General features: G+C 44.6%; 2 protein-coding genes across 4 annotated transcripts; both read left to right on the top strand.

Annotated features, from left to right (window-relative positions):
• Window positions 1–6612: 6612 nt before the first annotated feature.
• Window positions 6613–13216, top strand: LOC123111358 (uncharacterized). 3 transcript variants are annotated; one of them, XM_044532135.1, is made up of 10 exons: window positions 6613–7091; window positions 8209–8394; window positions 9062–9154; window positions 9319–9501; window positions 9620–9722; window positions 9804–9989; window positions 10671–11395; window positions 11734–12173; window positions 12271–12322; window positions 12568–13216. In XM_044532135.1, the coding sequence occupies exons 1-9, from the start codon at window positions 6870–6872 to the stop codon at window positions 12281–12283; spliced, it is 2151 nt and encodes a 716-aa protein (XP_044388070.1). In that variant the 5' UTR covers window positions 6613–6869; the 3' UTR covers window positions 12284–12322; window positions 12568–13216. The 3 variants fall into 3 exon arrangements, with proteins under 3 accessions (XP_044388070.1, XP_044388072.1, XP_044388069.1); XM_044532134.1 differs by lacking the exon at window positions 12271–12322 and having other exon boundaries at window positions 6615–7091; XM_044532137.1 differs by lacking the exons at window positions 9319–9501; window positions 12271–12322 and having other exon boundaries at window positions 6614–7091.
• Window positions 13217–14196: 980 nt separating this feature from the next.
• LOC123111359 (probable serine/threonine-protein kinase WNK8) lies at window positions 14197–21012 on the top strand. Its single transcript, XM_044532138.1, has 4 exons — window positions 14197–14642; window positions 16173–17172; window positions 17283–17612; window positions 20280–21012. Exons 1-4 carry the CDS (start codon window positions 14550–14552, stop codon window positions 20777–20779), a joined length of 1923 nt encoding a protein of 640 aa, XP_044388073.1. The 5' UTR covers window positions 14197–14549; the 3' UTR covers window positions 20780–21012.
• Window positions 21013–22511: the final 1499 nt, after the last annotated feature.

Genomic DNA, 22511 nt, shown 5'->3' with positions numbered 1-22511 from the left:
CCAGGGTATTAAGATACCGGTTCGGTTGCTAAGTGTTAGTAACTCGAAATAAAAGCTACGGAATAAACGGAGACTAGCTAAAGGTGAGCTGACGATATGTGTTGGAAGTGTTTCCAAGTTTGACGTGATCAAACGTCGCACGCTCCCTCTACCATCAAGATTAGTATTAAACCTGAATAATTGTCATTTGGTGTTTGCGTTGAGCATAGACATGATTGGATTATGTCTATCGCAATACAGTTATTCATTTAAGAAGAATAATGGTTACTCTGTTTATTTGAATAATACCTTCAATGGTCTTGCACCTAAAATGAATGGTTTATTGAATCTCGATCGTAGTGATACACATGTTCATGCCAAAAGATAGTAATGATAGTACCACCTAATTGTGCCACTGCCACGTAAGTCATATCGGTATAAAACGCATGAAGAAGCTCCATGTTGATGGATCTTTGGGCTCACTCATTTTTGAAAAGTTTGAGACATGCGAACCATGTCTATTGGTGTATATGCATGAAGAAACTCCATGCAAATGGACCGTTTGAACTCACTTGATCTTGAATCGCTTGAGACATGCAAAACATACCACATGGGCAAGATGACTGAAAGCCTCGGTTTCAGTAAAATGGAACTAGAAAGCAACTTGTTGGAAGTAATACATTTTGATGTGTGCAGTCCAATGAGTGCTGAGGCATGTAGTGGATATCGTTGTGTTTTTACTTCACAGATGATTCGAGTAGATGTTGAGAATATTTACTTGATGAAACACAAGTCTGAATTATTGAATGGTTCAAGTAATTTCAGAGTGAAGTAGAAGATCATTGTGACAAGAGGATAAAATGTCTATGATATGATCATAGAGATGAATATCTGAATTACGAGTTTGGCGCAGAATTAAGACATTGTGGAAATTGTTTCACAACTAATACATCTTGGAACACCATAGTGTGATGGTGTGTCCAAACATCATAGTTGCACCCTATTTGATATGGTGCGTACCATGATGTCTCTTATCGAATTACCACTGTCATTCATGGGTTAGACATTAGAGACAACCGCATTCACTTTAAATAGGGCACCACGTAATTCCGATGATATGACACCGTATGAACTATGGTTTAGAGAAACCTAAGATGTCATTTCTTAAAAGTTTGGGGCTGCGACGCTTATGTGAAAAAGTTTCAGGCTGATAAGCTCGAACCCAAAGCGGATAAATGCATCTTCATAGGACACCCAAAATAGTTGGGTATACCTCCTGTCTCAGATCCGAAAGCAATAAGGGATTATTTCTAGAATCGGGTCCTTTCTCGAGGAAAAGTTTCTCTCGAAAGAATTGAGTGGGAGGATGGTGGAGACTTGATAAGGTTATTGAACCGTCACTTCAACTAGTGTATAGCAGGGCACAAAGAGTTGTTCCTGTGGCACCTACACCAATTGAAGTGGAAGCTTATGATAGTGATCATGAAACTTCAGATCAAGTCACTCCCAAACCTCGTGGGATGACAAGGATGCGTACTACTTCAGAATGGTACGTAATCCTGTCTTGGAAGTCATGTTGCTAGACAACAATGAACCTATGAGCTATGGAGAAGCAATGGTGGGCCCGGATTCCGACGAATGGCTCAAAGCCATATAATCCGAGAAAGGATCCATATATGAAAACAAAGTGTAGACTTTGGTAGAACAACTCGATGGTCGTAAGGCTGTTGAGTGCAGATGGATTTTAAAAGGAAGACGAACAATGATGGTAAGTATCACCATTAAGAAAGCTCGACTTGTCGTTAAGATGTTTTTCGACAAGTTCAAGGAGTTGACTACGATGAGACTTTCTCACTCGTAGCGATGCTAAGAGTCTGTTGGAATTATATTAGCAATTACTGCATCATTTATGAAATCTTGCAGATAGGATGTCAAAACATTGTTTCCTCGACGATTTTCTTGAGGAAAGGTTGTATGTGATACAACCGAAAGGTTTTGTCAATCCTGAAAGATGCTAATAAGTATGCAAAGCTCCAGCTATCCTTCTGAGGACTGGAGTAAGCATCTCGGAGTTGGAATGTATGCTTTGATGAGATGATCAAAGATTTTGGGTTTATACAAAGTTTATGAGAAACTTGTATTTCCAAAGAAGTGAGTGGGAGCACTATAGAATTTCTGATGAGTATATGTTGTTGACATATTGTTGATCAGAAATGACGTAGGATTTCTGGAAAGCATATAGGGTTATTTGGAAAGTGTTTTTCAATGGAAAGCCTGGATTAAGCTACTTGAACATTGAGCATCAAGATCTATGAGGATAGATCAAAACGCTTAATAGTACTTTCAAATGAGCACATACCTTGACATGATCTTGAAGGTGTTCAAGATGGATCAGTCAAAGAAAGAGTTTTTGCCTGAGTTGTAAGGTATGAAGTTAAGACTTAAAGCTCGACCACGGCATAATAGAGAGAAAGGACAAAGGTCGTCCCCTATGCTTAAGACATAGGCTCTACAGTATGCTATGCTGTGTACCGCACCTGAAGTGTGCCTTGCCATGAGTCAGTCAAGGGGTACAAGAGTGATCCAAGAATGGATCACAGGACAGCGGTCAAAGTTATCCTTAGTAACTAGAGGACTAAGGAATTTTCTCGATTATGGAGGTGGTAAAAGAGTTCGTCGTAAAGGGTTACGTCGATGCAAGCTTAACACCTATCCGGATAGCTCTGAGTGGAGATACCGGATACATATAATGGAGCAACGATTTAGAATAGCTCCAGGTAGAACAGTTATTTGGAATAGCTCCAAATAGAACGTGGTAGCTGCATCTAGGAGATGACATAGAGATTTGTAAAGCACACATGATCTGAAAGGTTCAGACCCGTTGACTATAACCTCTCTCACAAGCATAACATGATCAAACCCAGAACTCATCGAGTGTTAATCACATGGTAAATGTGAACTAGATTATTGACTCTAGTAAACTCTTTGGATGTTAGTCACATGGGGATGTGACCTTGAGTGTTAATCACATATCAATGTGAACTGGATTATTGACTCTAGTGCAAGTGGGAGACTGTTGGAAATATGCCCTAGAGGCAATAATAAATTGATTATTATTATATTTCCTTGTTCATGATAATTGTCTTTTATTCATGCTATAACTGTATTATCCGGAAATCGTAAATACACGTGTGAATACATAGACCACAATATGTCCCTAGTAAGCCTCTAGTTGACTAGCTCGTTGATCAATAGATGGTTACGGTTTCCTGACCATGGACATTGGATGTCATTGATAACGGGATCACATCATTAGGAGAATGATGTGATGGACAAGACCCAATCCTAAGCCTAGCACAAAGATCGTAGTTCGTATGCTAAAGCTTTTCTAATGTCAAGTATCTTTTCCTTAGACCATGAGATTGTGCAACTCCCGGATACTGTAGGAATGCTTTGGGTGTACCAAACGTCACAACATAACTGGGTGGCTATAAAGGTGCATTACAGGTATCTCCGAAAGTGTCTGTTGGGTTGGCACGAATTGAGACTGGGATTTGTCACTCCGTGTAAACGGAGAGGTATCTCTGGGCCCACTCGGTAGGACATCATCATAATGTGCACAATGTGATCAAGGAGTTGATCACGGGATGATGTGTTATGGAACGAGTAAAGAGACTTGCCGGTAACGAGATTGAACAAGGTATTGGGATACCGACGATCGAATCTCGGGCAAGTATCGTACCGATAGACAAAGGGAATTGTATACAGGATTGATTGAGTCCTTGACATCGTGGTTCATCCGATGAGATCATCGTGGAACATGTGGGAGCCAACATGGGTATCCAGATCCCGCTGTTGGTTATTGACCGGGAACGTCTCGGTCATGTCTGCATGTCTCCCGAACCCGTAGGGTCTACACACTTAAGGTTCGATGACGCTAGGGTTATAAAGGAAGCTTGTATGTGGTTACCGAATGTTGTTCGGAGTCCCGGATGAGATCCCGGACGACACGAGGAGTTCCGGAATGGTCCGGAGGTAAAGATTTATATATAGGAAGTCCTGTTTTGGCCATCGGGACAAGTTTCGGGGTCATCGGTATTGTACCGGGACCACCGGAAGGGTCCCGGGGGCCCACCGGGTGGGGCCACCTGCCCCGGGGGGCCACATGGGCTGTAGGGGGTGCGCCTTGGCCTACATGGACCAAGGGCACCAGCCCCAAGAGGCCCATGCGCCTAGGGAACCCTAGAGGGAAGAGTCCTCAAGGGGGAAGGCACCTCCGAGGTGCCTTGGGGAGGATGGACTCCTCCCCCCTCTTGGCCGCACCCCTTCCTTGGAGGAAGGGGCAAGGCTGCGCCTCCCCCCTCTCCCTTGCCCCTATATATAGTGGAGGGGAGGGAGGGCATCCATACCTGAGCCCCTGGCGCCTCCCTCCCTCCCGTGACACCTCCTCCTCTCCCGTAGGTGCTTGGCGAAGCCCTGCAGGATTGCCACGCTCCTCCATCACCACCACGCCGTTGTGCTGCTGCTGGATGGAGTCTTCCTCAACCTCTCCCTCTCTCCTTGCTAGATCAAGGCGTGGGAGACATCGTCGAGCTGTACGTGTGTTGAACGCGGAGGTGCTGTCCGTTCGGCACTAGATCATCGGTGATTTGAATCACGACGAGTACGACTCCATCAACCCCGTTCACTTGAACGCTTCCGCTTAGCGATCTACAAGGGTATGTAGATGCACTCTCCTTCCCCTCGTTGCTGGTCTCTCCATAGATAGATCTTGGTGATACGTAGGAAATTTTTTGAATTTCTGCTACGTTCCCCAACAGTCTGGCAGCACCTGAGATTTAATAGCTCAGTGTGGTCGATATGTTATTTCAAAGGGTAGGAGCTCTATGGCCCATTTGGCTATATGCCTCATTGCATCCCGGTTATTAATTATGTCGCTTAGGGGGGCGTTGGATGCCACGATTACGGAGCACTCTTGGAAATAGTGCCAAAGTTTTCGTGACGCCATAAACACAGTGTAGACTATCTTTTGATAGTGAGGGTAGCGTGTCTTGCACAGGGTTAGGACCTCGGAGACGTAATAAACGGGCTTTTGGACTTGGAACTTGTGACCCTCCATATCTCGTTCGACCACGAGTACTGCGTTGACCACCTTTCTGGCCGAGATGTAAAATATCATCGGCTCACATACACCTGGTGCTGCCAAGATGGGATTTGTGGCAAGGATGGCTTTAATATCCTCTAGTGCCGCCACAACCTCCTCGGTTACGCTCGCTACCCTACTGAGGGATCTGCGTTTCTCTGCACTTTCAATAACACCGCCAGTAGTCCCCGGACTGATCTTCAAGCTTGGCAGCATCCCTCCCTGGACTGATCTTCAAGCTTGGCAGCATCCCGACTTGTACCAAATTGCAACATCGTCTTTTCGCCCGCCGAGGTTGAAACTGGTTCTTCGAAGATCCCTTAACAACAACTGTTCGTCACCGACCTCCTATGGCCGTACTGTTTCTGAAGTCAGATGGACCATTTCGGTCTTGAATTGTTGATGAAGATAGCCGATCCAAGCAAAGAGAAATTCCCCACACAACAGGCCTTCACGAGCCAAATTCCCCGCGCAACACTTGTGAAATTCGCTAGTCCAGTCTTACCAGTCAGACCAGATCACTGTCTTCAGCTAGTCAGGTCGGACTGCGTGTCAGACCTGATCCTCTGGTCAAAGTGACATGTAGGAGTGGGCACGGGCCCACCTAGGCCACATCCCATCACGTGAAGGCGCGTGCCTCGATTCTCGCGGGCAATAATGGTGGTCCCCTCAATTCTCGCGGGCAATACTGGGATACGAGGGGATTTGCCTGCCATGCGACACGGATTGCCTACTGCCGTATCGCCTCTTGTCGGCCTATAAAGGGGAATGGATGAGAGGGAGGAGAGTTTACGCTCCTGCCTCCTCACTTCTTCTTCCCCCTCAGCTGCTGCTCTCTTACGGATGTGCTCTTTTCTTCGTTGCCCTGCTGCTCAGTCCCACCACTACGACACACTCACCTTGGCTAGCATGACGGTGGTCCGATGATGGCTAGCAGAGAAAAGCGAGCACGCTCTTCGTTGCATCTACTTCCATTCGGTCGCGAGGTATGTGAGCGGCTACCTATTTCACGCCTTCTTTTAACTCTCTCCCCTTTAGTACCTAGTACTTTTATAAGACCCGATTTCTCCTCTCTTCTCCCCTACCTTGTAGACATTGAATCATGTAGCGTGTGTCGTCGGTTCCACATGGAAATATTCCTTTATTCATCCACCTGCCTTCCTCGTTACCGATCACCGCCCTCGCCACTCCCCTGACATTGCCCAGCGCCACACAATCACCAGGGACAATACCGACATAGGGCAAGGCTTCACGCGCAATAAAGATTTGAAAGAGCGAGGCAACGGTTCGTGCCCTTAAAAGGTTGTGTCATAAACCCTAAACTAAATCTCAACAAGGTCTTTCGATGCAACGAGAGCTCAAAGCACACTCACCCCAAAGAAGAGGACATCGTGAGGGAAGAGCTCAAGAGGTGTGAGGAGGAGGCAGGAAGGGAGGAAAAAAAAGGCTGACCTTTGTTTTCCTTCACATATAAAAATGATATAGAAATCCCTAATTTTGTTTTCCCTCTACCCCGGTTCTCCCCTATCCCCTCCCCTCGCCGGCGGCGCGCAGATCGCGACTGCACCCTCGTCGACGATCACCTCTGTCGAACCCTAGCATCCACTTTAAGTTGCTTGTCGGGGCTGTCCTTCCCTTGCCGTCTCCAGCGGTTCTCCCTCGTCGCTCCAAGCTTCCGTCTTCTTCTCCAGCGGCGCTCGCTCCGCGCCTCCGACGAAGTCGTGGGTGCGGGGGGCTTCCAGCGTCCATGGTCGACATCGACGAGTGCTCGGTGGCGCTCGTGCCCGAGCTCGAGCATGCGCTGGCGAACCCGAACCCCTCCTCCATCTCCCCGGACGCATGGGCGCCTTTCGAGGCCGCCGCGCTCGGTGTCATGTGCCGGATCCAGCCAACCGTCGCCTCGGAGGGGCGCCGTGCGGCCGTTGTCGACTATATCCAACGCCTCGTCAAGTGTTCCGTCGGCTGCTCGGTACCAGTTACTCCATTTCCGGCATGCTCCAATTTTTACTCGATATGCTTTCCTTACTGTCCCGTTGCACGACAAACTCTACAAGTCCTTTGCTTTGCGCATGACGGACATGTGCAAGGCGCGCAGGTGTGTAGTTGCGAATCTATTCGCAGCGTGACAACTTTGAGATCATCCCTGTTATATGCCTGGGAGCCCTTTAGGAGGATTCCTCACAGTTCTGATTTATCCTTTAGGTCATGGAATTGTTGCCAGGATAACCTGTGATGCATATTGCTACTACTCATTTCATGGTTACCATGCTTGCAGTTTCGTTTTAGGTGTATTCTGGCCCCAGTGTGATCGTGCTAGCGCTGCCAATGCCATCAAAGAGATATACTTGTTGCTATATTTGGAATCCTGACATTATTCATATGTCGAGGTTTTATTGGCCATGAATGTTTCATTGCCCCTTGTCGGGCATGCACTCGATTTCCCTCATCATATTGCTTGACTATCTATTTACGACAAGTGCAGATTGATCGATGACTTGTCAGTCTTGGGTCGGAGGATTGGGTATAACTTAACTTAGTGACCATTTTGGGCCTCCATATCTTGTTCGTGTTAGCATGATCCTTTTGGATAAATGCCCTTATCTTACTATATTTGTGCATGCAATAAAACCATGTTTCTGCATATAGTTAGTTGTATTCGAGGAAGGGTTATGTACATGTTTGTTACACAATTAGTTAGTTAGGTTGTCTTGGATCATTGTTCCCTGGATATCTGGCTAATGTAGTTAGAATTTGCTATAAATAGTCTACTTGGCGCGTAGGGATAATTGAAGTTCTGCATGGAAATCAGTGAAATGTAATGGCAGTTTTCTTGGTATGCTCAATATGCTTTACACTTCGTACTATTTCACATGTTGAAAAAGTAATAATACTGTCACTTCTGGACATGGCGTTAGAGAAAAACCATAAACCCCCTTTTTTTTTGTAATTGTGTACCAAAGTTGGAAAATAATTATTGCTTGTGCTTTTATTCCTGTACTGAGATTGACCTTTTTTTAATGGTTATCTTGAATAATTCGACAGCCTATAGAGGTACAAAGTTAACCTTTTTCCCTTTTTCAAACTAGGTCTTTCCATTTGGATCCGTTCCACTGAAAACATATCTTCCTGATGGAGATATTGACTTGGCTGCTTTCGGTTATACATGTTCTGATGAAAGCCTAGCAAATGAGGTACGTGCCATTCTGGAATCAGAAGAGCGGCGCAAAGATGCTGAATTTGAAATCAAAGATGTCCAGTATATAAATGCTGAGGTGCGCCTTCGAATTGCTCTCTGTTTTAGTTTTTTTTGGGGTACTAATTGTCTATTCACATAGTAGCTGCCATCTTCTTATGAATGCTCATTTTTAAGTATATTATATAAGGCTGGGTAATGACATTCCTGTGATTTAACCAAATTGTTGATATCATTCTTGTCCTACCATAAATTGGGGGAAGAACAACAGAAGTATTCATCTTTTCATATGAAACCAATGAGACATGTCATTATCTTATATACGTATCATTCATATTGATAAAAAGGAATTGTTTACTGTGATCATGTCGTGTGGTGGGATGCTTGGCGGTGGATTGACCTGGAGCGGGTAGCTGTGGGAGATGGTCTTCTGGGTTGACTAGCCGTGATGCCAAATAGCCCCCTGATTGGGTAGTGGGAACGAGGATAGAACTGGGATGAGATACTAAATTAATCTTTGCATGCTTTATTCATACTATTGGCTAGAGTCAACTTACACAACTAACCTCGTTCCCGGGCCTAACTTGTCTAACAAATGGAACCTAATTAAGAGATAATGGGGAATCATATCAGAGGTCTTATCTCATGTCATGGTTATGAACAAATTTTGTTGTTATACATGTTGCCGCATATTGTTAGTATTTTATCATCAGGATGTTTCAACTGATGTGCCTTTCTGATGTCAGGTCAAGCTAGTCAAATGCTTTGTCCAAAATATTGTTGTCGACATCTCATTTAATCAGATTGGTGGACTATATACGCTTTGTTTTCTAGAGCAGGTAATATTTCAAAGTTGCCACAAGTTACTTGGTTGCTTTCTTGAAACCGCAGATCTATCATCTATCATTCCCTTTCCCTTCCTTCTGAGGTAGGACTTGGGAAAAGAACTTCCTTGTTATCAGTCTGCTCGTTACCAGGCATATTTGTAACCACCATTTTCTAGGTGAATCAAAGATTTGAAAAAACCCACCTTTTCAAGAGAAGTATAGTGCTTATAAAAGCCTGGTGTTATTATGAAAGCCGCATCCTTGGAGCCCACCATGGTCTAATTTCTACCTATGCCTTGGAGACATTAGTGCTATATATCTTCCATCTCTTCCATGAGTCTTTGGATGGTCCATTAGCTGTAAGTTCTGACTTAATTTTTGTGTGCCACATTTGTAAAGATTGTGTTTGTCACATTTCTAAGCTCCTTTAGGATGCACAGACTCACAAGGGTGACATCACTATCTGCTCTTCCGCAGGTACTCTATAGGTTTCTGGACTATTATAGCAAGTTTGACTGGGATAACAGGGGTATAAGCTTACATGGTCCTATTTCCTTATCTTCCCTACCTGAGCTAGCTAGTAAGTGTACACAGCCTGATCTTTGTGTATGATTGAATGTTTTGTGTTATAATTGCTAATCACATAGCTTTCCTTGCACAGCTGACCCACCAGGCATTCATAATGATTGTTTTCTTGAGCGGGAGGAGTTTCTAAGAGAATGTGCTCAAATGTTTACTGCCCCCCCTAGGAACTATGAGAGAAATACACGCCCGTTCCCTCGAAAATTTCTCAACATAGTGGATCCATTGAAGCAGAGTAACAATCTCGGGCGCAGTGTCAGCAAAGGTCTGTTTTCTGCCTCCAGATCATTTATTTTGGTGGTAGAAAGGATGATTATGCTTTCAACTATGTCACAACTATAGGGAATTTAGGAAAAGCTGATGTGTTAACTTGGTTGTTGTGATGCGAAATTGTTTTTGATTTCATATTCATGTCATATTTTCATGATTGACACTGCTATTCAAAGGAAAGTGTTGCTTGACTTCTTTTCCCCTAATTTATGTACTTGCATCACAGATAGTTTAGTTCGCATAATGACTGGCTGAAATGGGCTTCCCACGTCCAGAGTTACGGTTAATACGTGCTTGTCCCAATTTTCTGTTCTTCCATCGACGTTTTCCGAGCTAATTCCTCTTATAGTTCACTACTAACTGATTTACTGCAACTAGTGCTGTTTTGACTGTCTTGCTTTTCCCACTGCTTGCTGTTGCATGCAATTGGCTTCTATCGGCTATCGGATTTCATTTTATGGTTTGTGTACAAGGAAACTCTTTGCCATTTTATCATGCAGTTCCACTAAGCTCACTTGCAAATGTGCTGTTGAATGGCTGTCTGTTGTGTGTGTACTTGTGGTCTTGTTTTGATCAACACGCGTAACTTTCTTCGTATGTGCACCAAACCACTTCATGGACATAGTCTTTAGTTTGATTTTATTTCCTGGGCCTAACTCGACTGCTGAATGCCCAGGTAACTTTTACAGAATACGCAGTGCTTTTGATCTTGGTGCCCGGAAGCTTGGAAAGATCCTTCAAGTTCCTGCCAATTCTATCGTGGATGAAGTCAATCAGTTCTTCAGGAGCACACTGAAGAGAAACCTCGGCAGGGTACGCCCAGATGTGCAAGGCACTGCAGTGAACTTGAACATTGAAAGAGACAACAAGGGTTATCCACCTTTACACAGTAATCCCTGTGAGGATCTATCTTATCAGCTTAGTAGTATCAACATTTCAGATAATCATGGATTTCTGAAGCAGGAGGAACATAGCTCTAGCGGTGAGCACCAGGAAATGAAATCTGCTTCACATCTTGTAACTAGTTCTTTTGTTAGTGTGAGCAATGGGATGTCAACAAAGGTGTACAAAGAGGCGGATGGTGATCGGGGTGCCACCACTGACAATCTATCAGATCTCACAGGGGATTACAGAACAAATTTTAACAATCTCCTCTATTCACAGAGTTGCCACCAAGACTATCCAGTTCATCCATACTATCCAATGCTTGCCCCGCCACCTGTACAATATCAGAACAAACACTCACTGAATGGTCATAACAGAAAAAATGCTTATGGATATCCCAGTGCAAACAGAATGGCCCCTGGTCCTTATTCACCTGGCTACTTCGTCTTAAAGCCGTTTTATCGCACTGAGGATCCTATGCAACCTCATGGAGCAGTCACCTACTTCCCCAACCCAGTATGTTCCCTTTTTTTTGTCCATTATTCTGCTTGTACAACTTGAAAGTGCATTTCGAGTAAACTGAATTTTGTATTAACCTAAATGCCTTTTTATTCCATGTATCATGCATGTAAATGCTTGCAAGAATAATTTACTAATGCTCCTGCGCTTGAATTAAAGTGATACTGGAGCTGCCATATCTTTTGTAAATACATATTCATGAACATATCCCTGTTAGTTTTATGTTTCTGTTACAGAACAGTTTTACTTTCTCAAGGCTAGGCACTGTATTTGTGCTGTTTGTGCTGCTCTGTCTTGTTTTTTATCTGAGTTGTCTGGCTTGATGGATATTGTAGAATTTGTGCATGGAGGCACCACCCACTGGACGAGGGGAAAGAAAGAATTATTTCCCTCGGAATAATTATCAAAAGCATCACCGTTATGGTAGGGTGGACATGCCTGCAGATATGACACGTTCTGAGGAATTGAGGCAACAGCCACCATTGCCGATTTATGTTCCTGTTGCAAATGATAAAGGAATTCCCTCTCCGTTGAAGATACCAACACCATCATCCCATTCTACACAGGATAATATTCATGGAAGGGGCTTTATTCATCCACATGACAGCAAACTTGAGTTTGGGACCTTGGGGGCATTGCACATGGAAGTTAGGAATGCTTCCCAAAATCAAGCTAACAGACCATATTCTGCTTCTGACAGTAAACCTTCTGCAACCCTGAGATCGAACTCTCCTGGACAAAATCCTGGAACGGGTTATAAATCTAATGTAATGAGGTAAGTAAGATGCATCCTTTTAGTAATCAAAAGCAATAAAGTCAACTGTTTCATAGAGGGACGTGTAGCTAATCCCTATTTCTTTACTATTTTACAGCAATGACTATTGAGGCACACCACAATTATTAGTTTCTTAAACAGAAATTAAGGTCAGTGTTAGGTTGTAGCTTCAGCAAAAAATATTGATATGGCCACGCGAAACCCACACTAGAACACTAATTTGTAATATGGAAACCGTCCATTTTGTTAGTGTAACCTTGAATCACATCTATTCAGCTTGAAAATGCATTCCTTTTCTCTGGTTTTACCACATTCACTGTGTGACCTCACTCATTTATTATGTGTGTTTTCAACATTTACAGTTCTTAATAATCCTACACTACACAATTTGCAGGAATAGTAAGCCATATCATCTCAAGGACAATGGTGATTTCCCACCACTATCCAGTTGACGCCATATATGGCTTACCGCATAGCAGAGCTGTTGTTTTTTCTGATTCAACCGGAAGATACTGATGTGTGGCGCACACTCAGTGCAGCCATAGCAGAGGGTTTCTCTTCTAGTCAAGCATCATCATGCACATCCTAACTTGGTTCTCCAGTCATCAGATTCACCTTATGCGGCGGCGACAATGCAAGTTTGCCCTGCAGTAACCGAAGTTTCAGCCCCTACCCCTCCTGGAAAACAGGACATTTTGTGCCATGTAGAACTGTAGATACTTGGGGGCAAAAAATATATTTCCTTTCGTTTTCTTTAAAGTTTTGGCGTTCCCCTTAAGTGGGGAACAGGATGCAAAGATGGATAGGAAAAGAGATAGTTTAGACATTCTGTTTTTACCCTGTGAGCATTCGAGGATTGCTCGGGAGCTCGCCGTTGTAGTGTTAATCTGTCTGGGTCTTGACTTGCAACTGAAAGACCCCTTGCCTGAAGTAACATTAGCTGCCTAGAAATGGATAGGCGTTGCATATGAGATTTTGGAGTTGCAGTTGATACATTCTGTCAGCGTTCTGTATCTTTCACATGGAAAGAAATTTTGCTCGTATTGTGCCTTGCCTTATCATTGTTGTTAATTGTTTTAGATTTGTTTATTTATTTTAGATTTGTAACATCATTATGCTCAACTGTTAGCTCTGTTTCATGTTGGAAAAGGCGGTGTGATGTCGAGTATGATTTGCTTGTGATTTTGCATAGAAACGAGCGCGTAGGGCAGAAATGTGTGGTTATATCATGTCACTTTCAAGCGTAAAGTCAAAATGCAACTAGAATCCGAGTCATGTAGTCAGTCTAGTGACATGTTTGAATAGGATGCAACGATATGTTCAATCGTGTAGTCGGTCAAAAATAAAACGACTATCTTTCTCTCAATAATATTATTTTTAATATGTATTTCCATGCGGATGACAATTATTTTTGCAGAATGATGAGATCATACCTTGAATTCTGGCTGTTTTGAACTCCCAATTATGCCCCTTTTTATATGCTCTTTTGGTGGGTGAAGTACAAGTGCTTACGTGTAGAATAAAGTTTGGTAGCTCAATTATTGGAGTCTATCCTTCCAACGTTTCTCTCTCTCTCTCTCTCTCTCTCTCTCTCTCTCTCTCTCTAGAGCTTAGTTTGATTGACGCAATTTGGTGTTGGTTTTAGTATCCTCTCTAAGAAACTTGGCTCCTCATATAACCTTTTCGATAGCTCGAATGGTCAAAAACCAAGCACCAGTTAAAATAGAAGTTGCATCAGGATCAGTGTCGAGTCCTCTCCCTCTTCCCCAAACGCGCCAAAAAGTTGCATAAGAAAAAGAAACCAATGTCGAACGTCAAAGAGATGTTCGTATTTTGCACCCGCTCTGCTAATTAACTACTCCTGCTTGCCTGTCACAGTTAATCCATATTCAACAGTTGCGTGGTATTCACGAGCCAAATTTAGCGTATGTTCTTAGAGAATCATAGCTTATCCTAATTATAGATTATGTATGACTTAAGACGTAGTCTGAAGGTGATCACCCTTAAGCATTCAGTTTGTTAGGACCTGGGTCAGGCATCCAATTCCAGCACTCAACCTGCCCTGCCCTGCCCCTGCTCGCCACCTCCTCCTATTACTACCGCCCCGTCCTTGTCAGCGTCAGATGAGCAGCGCGCGGTCGTGGTTCGACGACGCTGCGGCTGCGGGGGCGTCATCCTCCTCCTCCACCTCCTCCTCGTCGTCTGCGGCGGCGTGGATCATGCTGCGGCGGATCGACGACTCGCGCCTCCTCTCTGGCGTCTTCTGCACCTATCACGGCGGCAAGCTAGCCGCCAGCAGGATCACCTACTGATCCATCCACACAGCCACAGGGAGCCTAGTACAGTACTAGCTAGTAGAGCAGCAGTAGTTAAGCCATGTCGAGCCCACGGCGGCCGGAGATGTCACCGGCGGCGAGGAACAACGACAATGGATACGTCGAGACCGACCCCACTGGTCGCTACGGCCGGGTAAGCTCTCCATCTCTTCTGCCTCTTCGATCTCATCGCTTCAGCTAAGTTTATCGCGCAACCTAAAACAGTCATAATAACCAATTAGCAGCTTGCTTACATTCAATTTCTCAAGCTTCGTGTTCTTGGTTTTTTTTTTCTTGTGTTTGTTAGGAGCATGTTCTTGTGATTAGATTAGATTGGGTTCGAGTCAAACATGCTTACAACTACACCATGAACTGAATAGGATTGTGGGCTTTCAAATGCTTAACTCAATTATCAAGGATGGATGCCGTGTTGATGTGTACATGGGAGCTACCCTAAACAAGGCCACAATTATTGTGCCTTTTTCTTTTCTTTACATGTCCATTTGGCTCTTGTTGCCTTGCTAGGGCTAGCTAGCTTAGCTGCACATCTTCTATATTTGTTTACAGTCAAACTACGTGTGCAATTCAGTGGCTAACTACGTACGTACATGTCCACTAATTGGCAAACTAAGTGCTTTTCAATTGGAGTATATATGCAAGATTGATTGATGAATTTCACCTGCTGCCCGTTGGCGACCACGTACGAGATGTTTACAGCCAATTTTTCTTTGTGCGGTAGCAGGCCTGAAACCGTCCGGATATGAACTGGCCAGTTGAATATTAATTAAATGCTAACCCCCTCCATTCACAAATATAAGATATTCTTTCTTTTTTCTGATTCGGATGTATATAGACGCATTTTAGTGTGTTTGTTCACTCATTTTAATTCTAATGTACTAGTTTATATTAAAATATGCAAAACATCTCATATTTGTGAATGGAGGGAGCTAGCATATCCTAATGCATGCAAACAATCATAGAAATTGTTGCATTGAAATACATCATCGATATGGTATTTCTATACCTGGTCAAATAGTTGAGGAAGGTGGACCATTAGTTTTGGAAGGTGAGAATTTCATTGTGATTTCTCTTCTAATCTAATTAATCCAAGTTATATCAGGGAAGAGTTTGTGTTTGGTTGGAGACCCCTAGTTAGGTTAGGACTAAGTTGGGTTTGGTTGATGAGTGATGGATTGGTGGTGAGGATTGTTCCATGCGTCAAATATGCCAATAATGAGATGCTTTGAAAGCTTCAACGGGATAATATGCCCTGTCAGTATCCCCCAAAGATATCCTTCACCTTTATTTCTCAGTGGATGAAGTTGTAGCGGTCACTCATGTTTGTCCTTTCAGTGCTCTCTCCACAGTTGTGTACAGTAGTTGTATTGTTAGTCTACGTATTGGTTTTTCTTTTAATCCTAGTATTTCCTTGTTAACATGAAATTGGCATATCGAAGCACTAACGGTCATATTACGTGCAATCAGTGTGAATTCTAATTTGAATTATGAATGTAATTTATACTACCTGAAAACACACACGGAAATATTAATATTACACACTCCGATCCATATTACTTGTCGCAGCTTTAACACAACTTCAGAACATTTATTTTGGTAAGTGTTGTTCTTGGGGCTGATGGATGGGAAGGTTGATCTGTGTTGGAAATGTGATGCATGCATGCAGTTCGACGAGCTCCTGGGCAAGGGGGCGATGAAGTCGGTGTACAGGGGGTTCGACGAGGTGCGCGGCGTGGAGGTGGCATGGAACCAGGCCAACCTCGCCGACGTCCTCCGCACCCCTGACGCGCTGCAGCGCATGTACTCCGAGGTCCACCTCCTCAGCACCCTCCGCCACGACGCCATCATCGCCTTCCACGCCTCGTGGGTCTCCGTCTCCTCCCCCTCCCCGCGCGGCGGCTGCACCGGCGGCGCCCCCCGCCGCACCTTCAACTTCATCACCGAGCTCTTCTCCTCCGGCACCCTCCGCGCGTACCGCCTCCGATACCCGCGCGTCAGCCTCCGCGCCGTCCGCGGCTGGGCACGCCAGATCCTCCGGGGCCTCGCCTACCTCCACGCCCACGACCCCCCGGTCATCCACCGCGACCTCAAGTGCGACAACGTGTTCGTCAACGGCAACCAGGGAACCGTCAAGATCGGCGACCTCGGCCTCGCCGCCGTGCTCCGCGGCGCCCAGGCCGCCCACAGCGTCATCGGCACGCCCGAGTTCATGGCGCCCGAGATGTACGACGAGGACTACGACGAGCTCGTCGACGTCTACTCCTTTGGCATGTGCATGCTCGAGATGCTCACCGTCGAGTACCCCTACGCCGAGTGCTCCAACCCGGCGCAGATCTACAAGAAGGTCACCTCCGGCAAGCTGCCCGACGCCTTCTACCGGGTCGATGACGCTGACGCGCGCAGGTTCATCGGGAGGTGTCTCGTCCCCGCCTCCCACCGCCCCTCCGCCCAGGAGCTCCTGCTCGACCCTTTCCTCTCCACGCAGGACACCACCATGACGCTGTCACCGCCGCCATTGCTGCCTGCCTTGCCCACCTCCGGTGACCGGAAGGATAACCCGGAGGAGGCAGAGCCGGCGGCAGCAAGGACTGACATGACCATCACCGGCAAGCTCAACACCGACGACGATACCATATTCCTCAAAGTGCAGATCGTCGACGAAGCAGGTACACGTTCAGACGTTGCAACATTTCCCAGACAAGTAAGCACATACGTACGTATGTACATGGAAATCTTGACCTGACAAGGTGACAAGGTTAATTGTTGATCTGATCAGGCCATTCGAGGAACATCTACTTCCCGTTCGACATCGCCGGCGATACAGCGACAGAGGTGGCGAGGGAGATGGTGAAGGAGCTGGACATCACGGACCGGGACCCCTCAGAGATCGCCGCCATGATCGAGGAGGAGATCATGAGGCTGGTACCGGACTGGGTCAGCGGTGGCTGTGATGATCAGCAGGAGTACTATACGTACGCGGATAATGACGACAATGAGGAGCAGCCTCCATTCTACTACCTCTCCTCTTCCCCGACCTCTTCCAACGGGTCTCATTGTGGCATAGGGCCGACAACATCAGGTGGCGGCCACGGTGGCTGGTTTCAAGGTACGTTTTTTTCTTCTTCTTTTGAGTTGTGATCATATGTCAGCATCGCAATGCTACTTTACTTGATTTGATTTGATCAGTAGTTAGAAGACCGATTGCACAGGTAGGGGTTAATTAGTATCCCCTCTTTAAAAAAGTAATTAGAAGGCCCATTTACAATTGAAATGGTGGTGCGATAAGAAGTTTTTAGAGGGGTATGACAGGAAATTAAGAACATAGATACAACGATTTAGCTAGAGCAACCGCAAAAAAAACACACACAAAAAAAAAGGATTTAGCTAGAGCACTATGTTTGTCGACTAACTGTTTATAATAAGAAGTCACCCTTAATGATATTATTAATTGGATATATCATGATTAGTTGTTTAATCTTTGTTTAAACTTTTTCTTAGATATGTGTAATGCCTAATGTATTAAATTGCATATTTGAAGATCATGCAAAGCAATACGTTATACTTCGTCCCAAAATTCTTGTCTTAGATTAGTCTAGATACAAATGTATCTAGTCATATTCTAGTGTTAGATACACCTGTATCTAGACAAATCTATGACAAGAATTTTAGGACGGAGTAATATATTTAGGGCAGTGCATAGTAACTATTTGGAATAGATCACACTTTATTTTTATTTTTTTGAGGAAAAGATCATACTTTATTTAGAAGAGGATGTAGTTAGATTTATTTTAAGAACTATTATGTGAAAACATATAATTATTTTTTTCTAGATTTCTCACCACGTGTGCCATGTGGTATATAAACGTCAGGTATGTGAAAGTAGCCTTATTGATTTTGCCATTTACTACAGTATATTAAACATAGTTACATGATAGAAAGTACGGTTTTGTGGATTCTTGGTTATCAAAATTTGTTGAATCTCAGTAATCTCAGACTGCACAATACGAATTCTAAATTAGATTGCACATAAGTATTAAGCACAAACGTGAAATCTTAATGCAATTATTTATGTTATATTATGTGGGTGAACATAGTTAGATGTTGATACAATGTCAGATTGCAGTAATTATTTATGTGGTAGTAGGTAGCTCTGTTTGGGAATATATAGACCACACTTTAGAAGCATGCAGTCAGATTAATTGAACAACTATTTTGTGCAACATATAAACCTTTTTTTTAGATTACTCACCAATGTTCCATGTGGTATATTACATTGGTTATGTGAAAGTAGTATTGTTAAATTTTTCTTAAATACAGTTTTACAATATAAATCTGAAGTGCAATTTTAGTTGCTACAATATATTAACATGGTTACATACTAGAAAGTAAGGTTTGTGGATTCTTTATTACCTAAATTTCTTGTATTAAGTAATCCAAGATTGCACACTATGAATTCTAAATTAGATTGCACACGAGTATTAAGCACAAAGGTGAAATATTAATGCAATCTTTAGTCGTGTTATATTTGTGTGTTGTGAATGATAGTTAGATGATGATACAATGGACTGAAAAATTCATTTAGATTTAAGAAGCGATCAAGGCACACAGTGGAGAAGTTTTAAGAAATGACAACCATAATGCAAAATTTGATCTCTCTATATTCTGCTTAGAAAAAAAGGTGAAGTAAGTATCATGCGACGACTCCACTAGACCTTTATTAGGGAATGCCCAATGCATAGGGCTAGCAGAAGGCGCTATGATAGAATTACCAGCCAATCAACAATTGTGTCAAGAAATTCTGCAATTGGTGTGGCATCATCACAAAAGATGGAGTCCATCGTTGGCCTTTTTCCTTTGCATTAGGAGGTATAAAAATACTTAGGGGCCATGACCACAGGTTATGGAGTTTATTAGTGCATGTACTAGCTGCTAGCGTTGAAAGAGAGGGCACTAACATGAAGTTTTGATATATTTTTCAACTGCAAGCATCTACATAAGGACCAAGCATTGCGCATGCTCTTACATGCTTACACTTTTTTTTTGAAACTACATGTTACACTTTTTAGGAAGTGTGGAGTGAAACTTGTGGCAACTAATAGATACAAAAACATTTATTTAGCTTAATAAATCAAAAGAGTACCGATTAGGTCTGTAACGATCTTTCCGTAATATAAAATTCATTTTTTCAGTAATACGCTTTTACCAGACAGATGATTGGCATGCATATCAAAGACCCTATCAGTGTCTAAGACATATTGATATTTATGTACCTATGGGCTATGGCTATGCATCAGCGACTGTGGCCATTGTGGCTCCTTGTGGTTTGTATGGCTGTTGCATGTGGTGTTGGCATGCATATACTACTCCCTTCGTTCCTAAATACTTGTCTTTCTAGAGATTTCAACAAGTGACTACATACGGCGTAAAATGAGTGAATCTACACTTTAAAATATGTCTACATACATCCGTATGTTGAGTCCATTTGAAATGCCTAAAAAGACAAGTATTTGGGAACGGAGGAAGTATTCGTTACGCGGTTGTCGCTGTCTACATATGCCCATTTGCTAGCATATCCATTTGACATGATAAAAAGCACATATTTTATGTCACGTCCCAGCATGTGGAAATGGGATATATCATAGTCATCCTTGATGAAGGCGAAAGGACAGCATAATGGAGCACATATTTCCCTATCTTTGACTAGTTGCAATTTTGTGGTCGTTTTGCTGCCCTTCGTTGAGCCATGACACGTGTCCTATTGTGGTTGGTGTAGATTACGCTGTGAGCAGCGACGACGACGAGACAAGCTCCACGCGCTCTGCGCTGCAGTACTCCTCCGAAGAGGCCCAGCCCGAAGAGAAGCCTGGCGTCTCCAAGACGGGCCAGGTGAAGGCCACCAGATTCGGCCCAGGAGACGGCGGCACAGCAGGACACGACGTGTCGTCGTCGCGCGCCGGCCGGCCGCGGCACCACCGCGGGAGCCCCGACGCCGGCGGCGACGAGGGGCGGCCGCGGAGGCAGCAGGGCCGCATGACGAGGAACCGGTCGATGGTGGACGTGCGGAGCCAGCTGCTGCACCGGACGCTTGTGGAGGAGCTCAACAAGCGCATGTTCTTCAACACCGTCGGCGCGGTCGAGAACATCGGCTTCCGCCGCATCCCCGGCTACGGCGGCGGGCCCTCGTCCTCGTCGGCGACGGTGTCGTCCTCGCGCGGGGGCGACCAGCGCGGCCGGAGAAGTGGCAAGGACAAGCACCAGTTCTTCATGTTCTGAGCAGATTACTTTGCTCGATCGGCGGTGTGTACTGTACTGTACGTAGTAGCATATGCAGGTGTGTGGTGATTAATTCTTGTGTCGGTCGTGTGTACATATATACCCCTGCGGGTGCAACCACACAGCTGCTTACGCGAGAGTACGTATACATAACACAACACGGAACTATCTATGTACAGTATATATTTGATTTTGTACCGGGGATTGAAACCTGAACCAATTAAATGGATCCATGTCGGCTGTTCCTGATCATTTAGAAGAAACACGGACACGTTTAACGAGCAAACAGTGTCCGTTGGGGCCAGTTCTTTTGCCAGCTTAAAAAAAAGCTGCCTCCTCTCCCTAGCTTTCCTAACAAGCCGCCTCTCTTACTCACTGAGGCTTGTAAACTAGTTACGAGAGAACTGATTTAGAAATCTCAACAAAATTAGGGACGGCTTATTTTTTAAGCTGGGAAGAGGCGGCTTATTTTTCAAGCCGCCCAAAAAAACTGGCACTTAGCGAAAAAGCGCACGTCTTCAAGAGCACCTGGTCTCGCACCCCAATCGTGTTGTTCGGGCAGTGCGCGTCATCCGACGCGACTCGGGTTCCTTTTTCCCTTTCCTACGCAGAATGTCACGGCACCCCACTGTCGCCCGCACCCATCGCACACCTTCTCTCCCTTGAATTTCTTCCCCGCACAAAGAAAAACGAAAAAGATAACCATCGAACGTCAGATTTTTAAGGGTTCCCGCCGAACGCGTTGACTCCCGTTGGATTTTAAGCACGGATCTTAACGCGAAGTTAGCTCCACGTCAGCTCCTGGGGACGTTCGATGGGAAGTGGGAACTGAATGAATATATATTTTCCTTCCCCTCGCCGACAGCCATCAGTTCCCACTCACCTCACCCATTCTCTCATTCCCCTCAATCCTCGTGAGTCAACCAACACAAACTCCGCTCGACAATTTGCTGGCGAGATGGAGCGGCCGGCACAACTCGCTGCACGAATCCCGGCCAGCTCCCGATGATTTTTCCTCAGATTGTTTGGTGTCGGGTGAGGCAGAATGGGACTCGAGATGGTGCTGAGGCCGGCTAGATCCGGACATTGTCCTGGTGGTAGCGACATCGAAGACGTGTGTAGGACCTTGAAGTATGTCTAGAGGGGGGGTGATTAGACTACTTGACCAATTAAAAACTTAACCTTTTTCCAATTTTAGAGTTTGGCAGATTTTAGCAATCTTTGGACAAGTCAAGCAATCATCACACAATTCAAGCAAGCATGCAAAGAGTATATGAGCAGCGGAAATTAAAGCATGCAACTTGCAAGAAAGTAAAGGGAAGGGTTTGGAGAATTCAAACGCAATTGGAGACACGGATGTTTTTGACGTGGTTCCGATAGGTGGTGCTATCGTACATCCATGTTGATGGAGACTTCAACCCACGAAGGGTAACGGTTGCGCGAGTCCACGGAGGGCTCCACCCATGAAGGGTCCACGAAGAAGCAACCTTGTCTATCCCACCATGGCCGTCGCCCACGAAGGATTTGCCTCACTAGCGGTAGATCTTCACGAAGTAGGCGATCTCCTTGCCCTTACAAACTCCTTGGTTCAACTCCACAATCTTGTTGGAGGCTCCCAAGTGACACCTAGCCAATCTAGGAGACACAACTCTCCAAGAAGTAATAAATGGCGCGTTGATGATGAACTCCTTACTCTTGTGCTTCAAATGATAGTCTCCCCAACACTCAACTC

The sequence above is a fragment of the Triticum aestivum genome, chromosome 5B, assembly GCF_018294505.1.
Source record: "Triticum aestivum cultivar Chinese Spring chromosome 5B, IWGSC CS RefSeq v2.1, whole genome shotgun sequence".
Lineage (NCBI taxonomy): Eukaryota > Viridiplantae > Streptophyta > Magnoliopsida > Poales > Poaceae > Triticum > Triticum aestivum.
Note: the sequence above shows the minus strand (reverse complement) of the source record. Positions and strands in the feature narration are given on the sequence as shown.

Bases quoted from the DNA above. Each gene is read 5' to 3' on its own strand.
- LOC123111358 (XM_044532134.1), top strand. From the start codon at position 6,870: ATGGTCGACATCGACGAGTGCTCGGTGGCGCTCGTGCCCGAGCTCGAG. The intron at 9,723-9,803 runs GTAAGTGTACAC...TTCCTTGCACAG, and splicing joins TTCCCTACCTGAGCTAGCTA to CTGACCCACCAGGCATTCAT. The intron at 12,174-12,567 runs GTAAGTAAGATG...CACAATTTGCAG, and splicing joins TATAAATCTAATGTAATGAG to GAATAGTAAGCCATATCATC.
- LOC123111359 (XM_044532138.1), top strand. From the start codon at position 14,550: ATGTCGAGCCCACGGCGGCCGGAGATGTCACCGGCGGCGAGGAACAAC. The intron at 14,643-16,172 runs GTAAGCTCTCCA...GCATGCATGCAG, and splicing joins CCACTGGTCGCTACGGCCGG to TTCGACGAGCTCCTGGGCAA. The intron at 17,613-20,279 runs GTACGTTTTTTT...TGGTTGGTGTAG, and splicing joins CCACGGTGGCTGGTTTCAAG to ATTACGCTGTGAGCAGCGAC.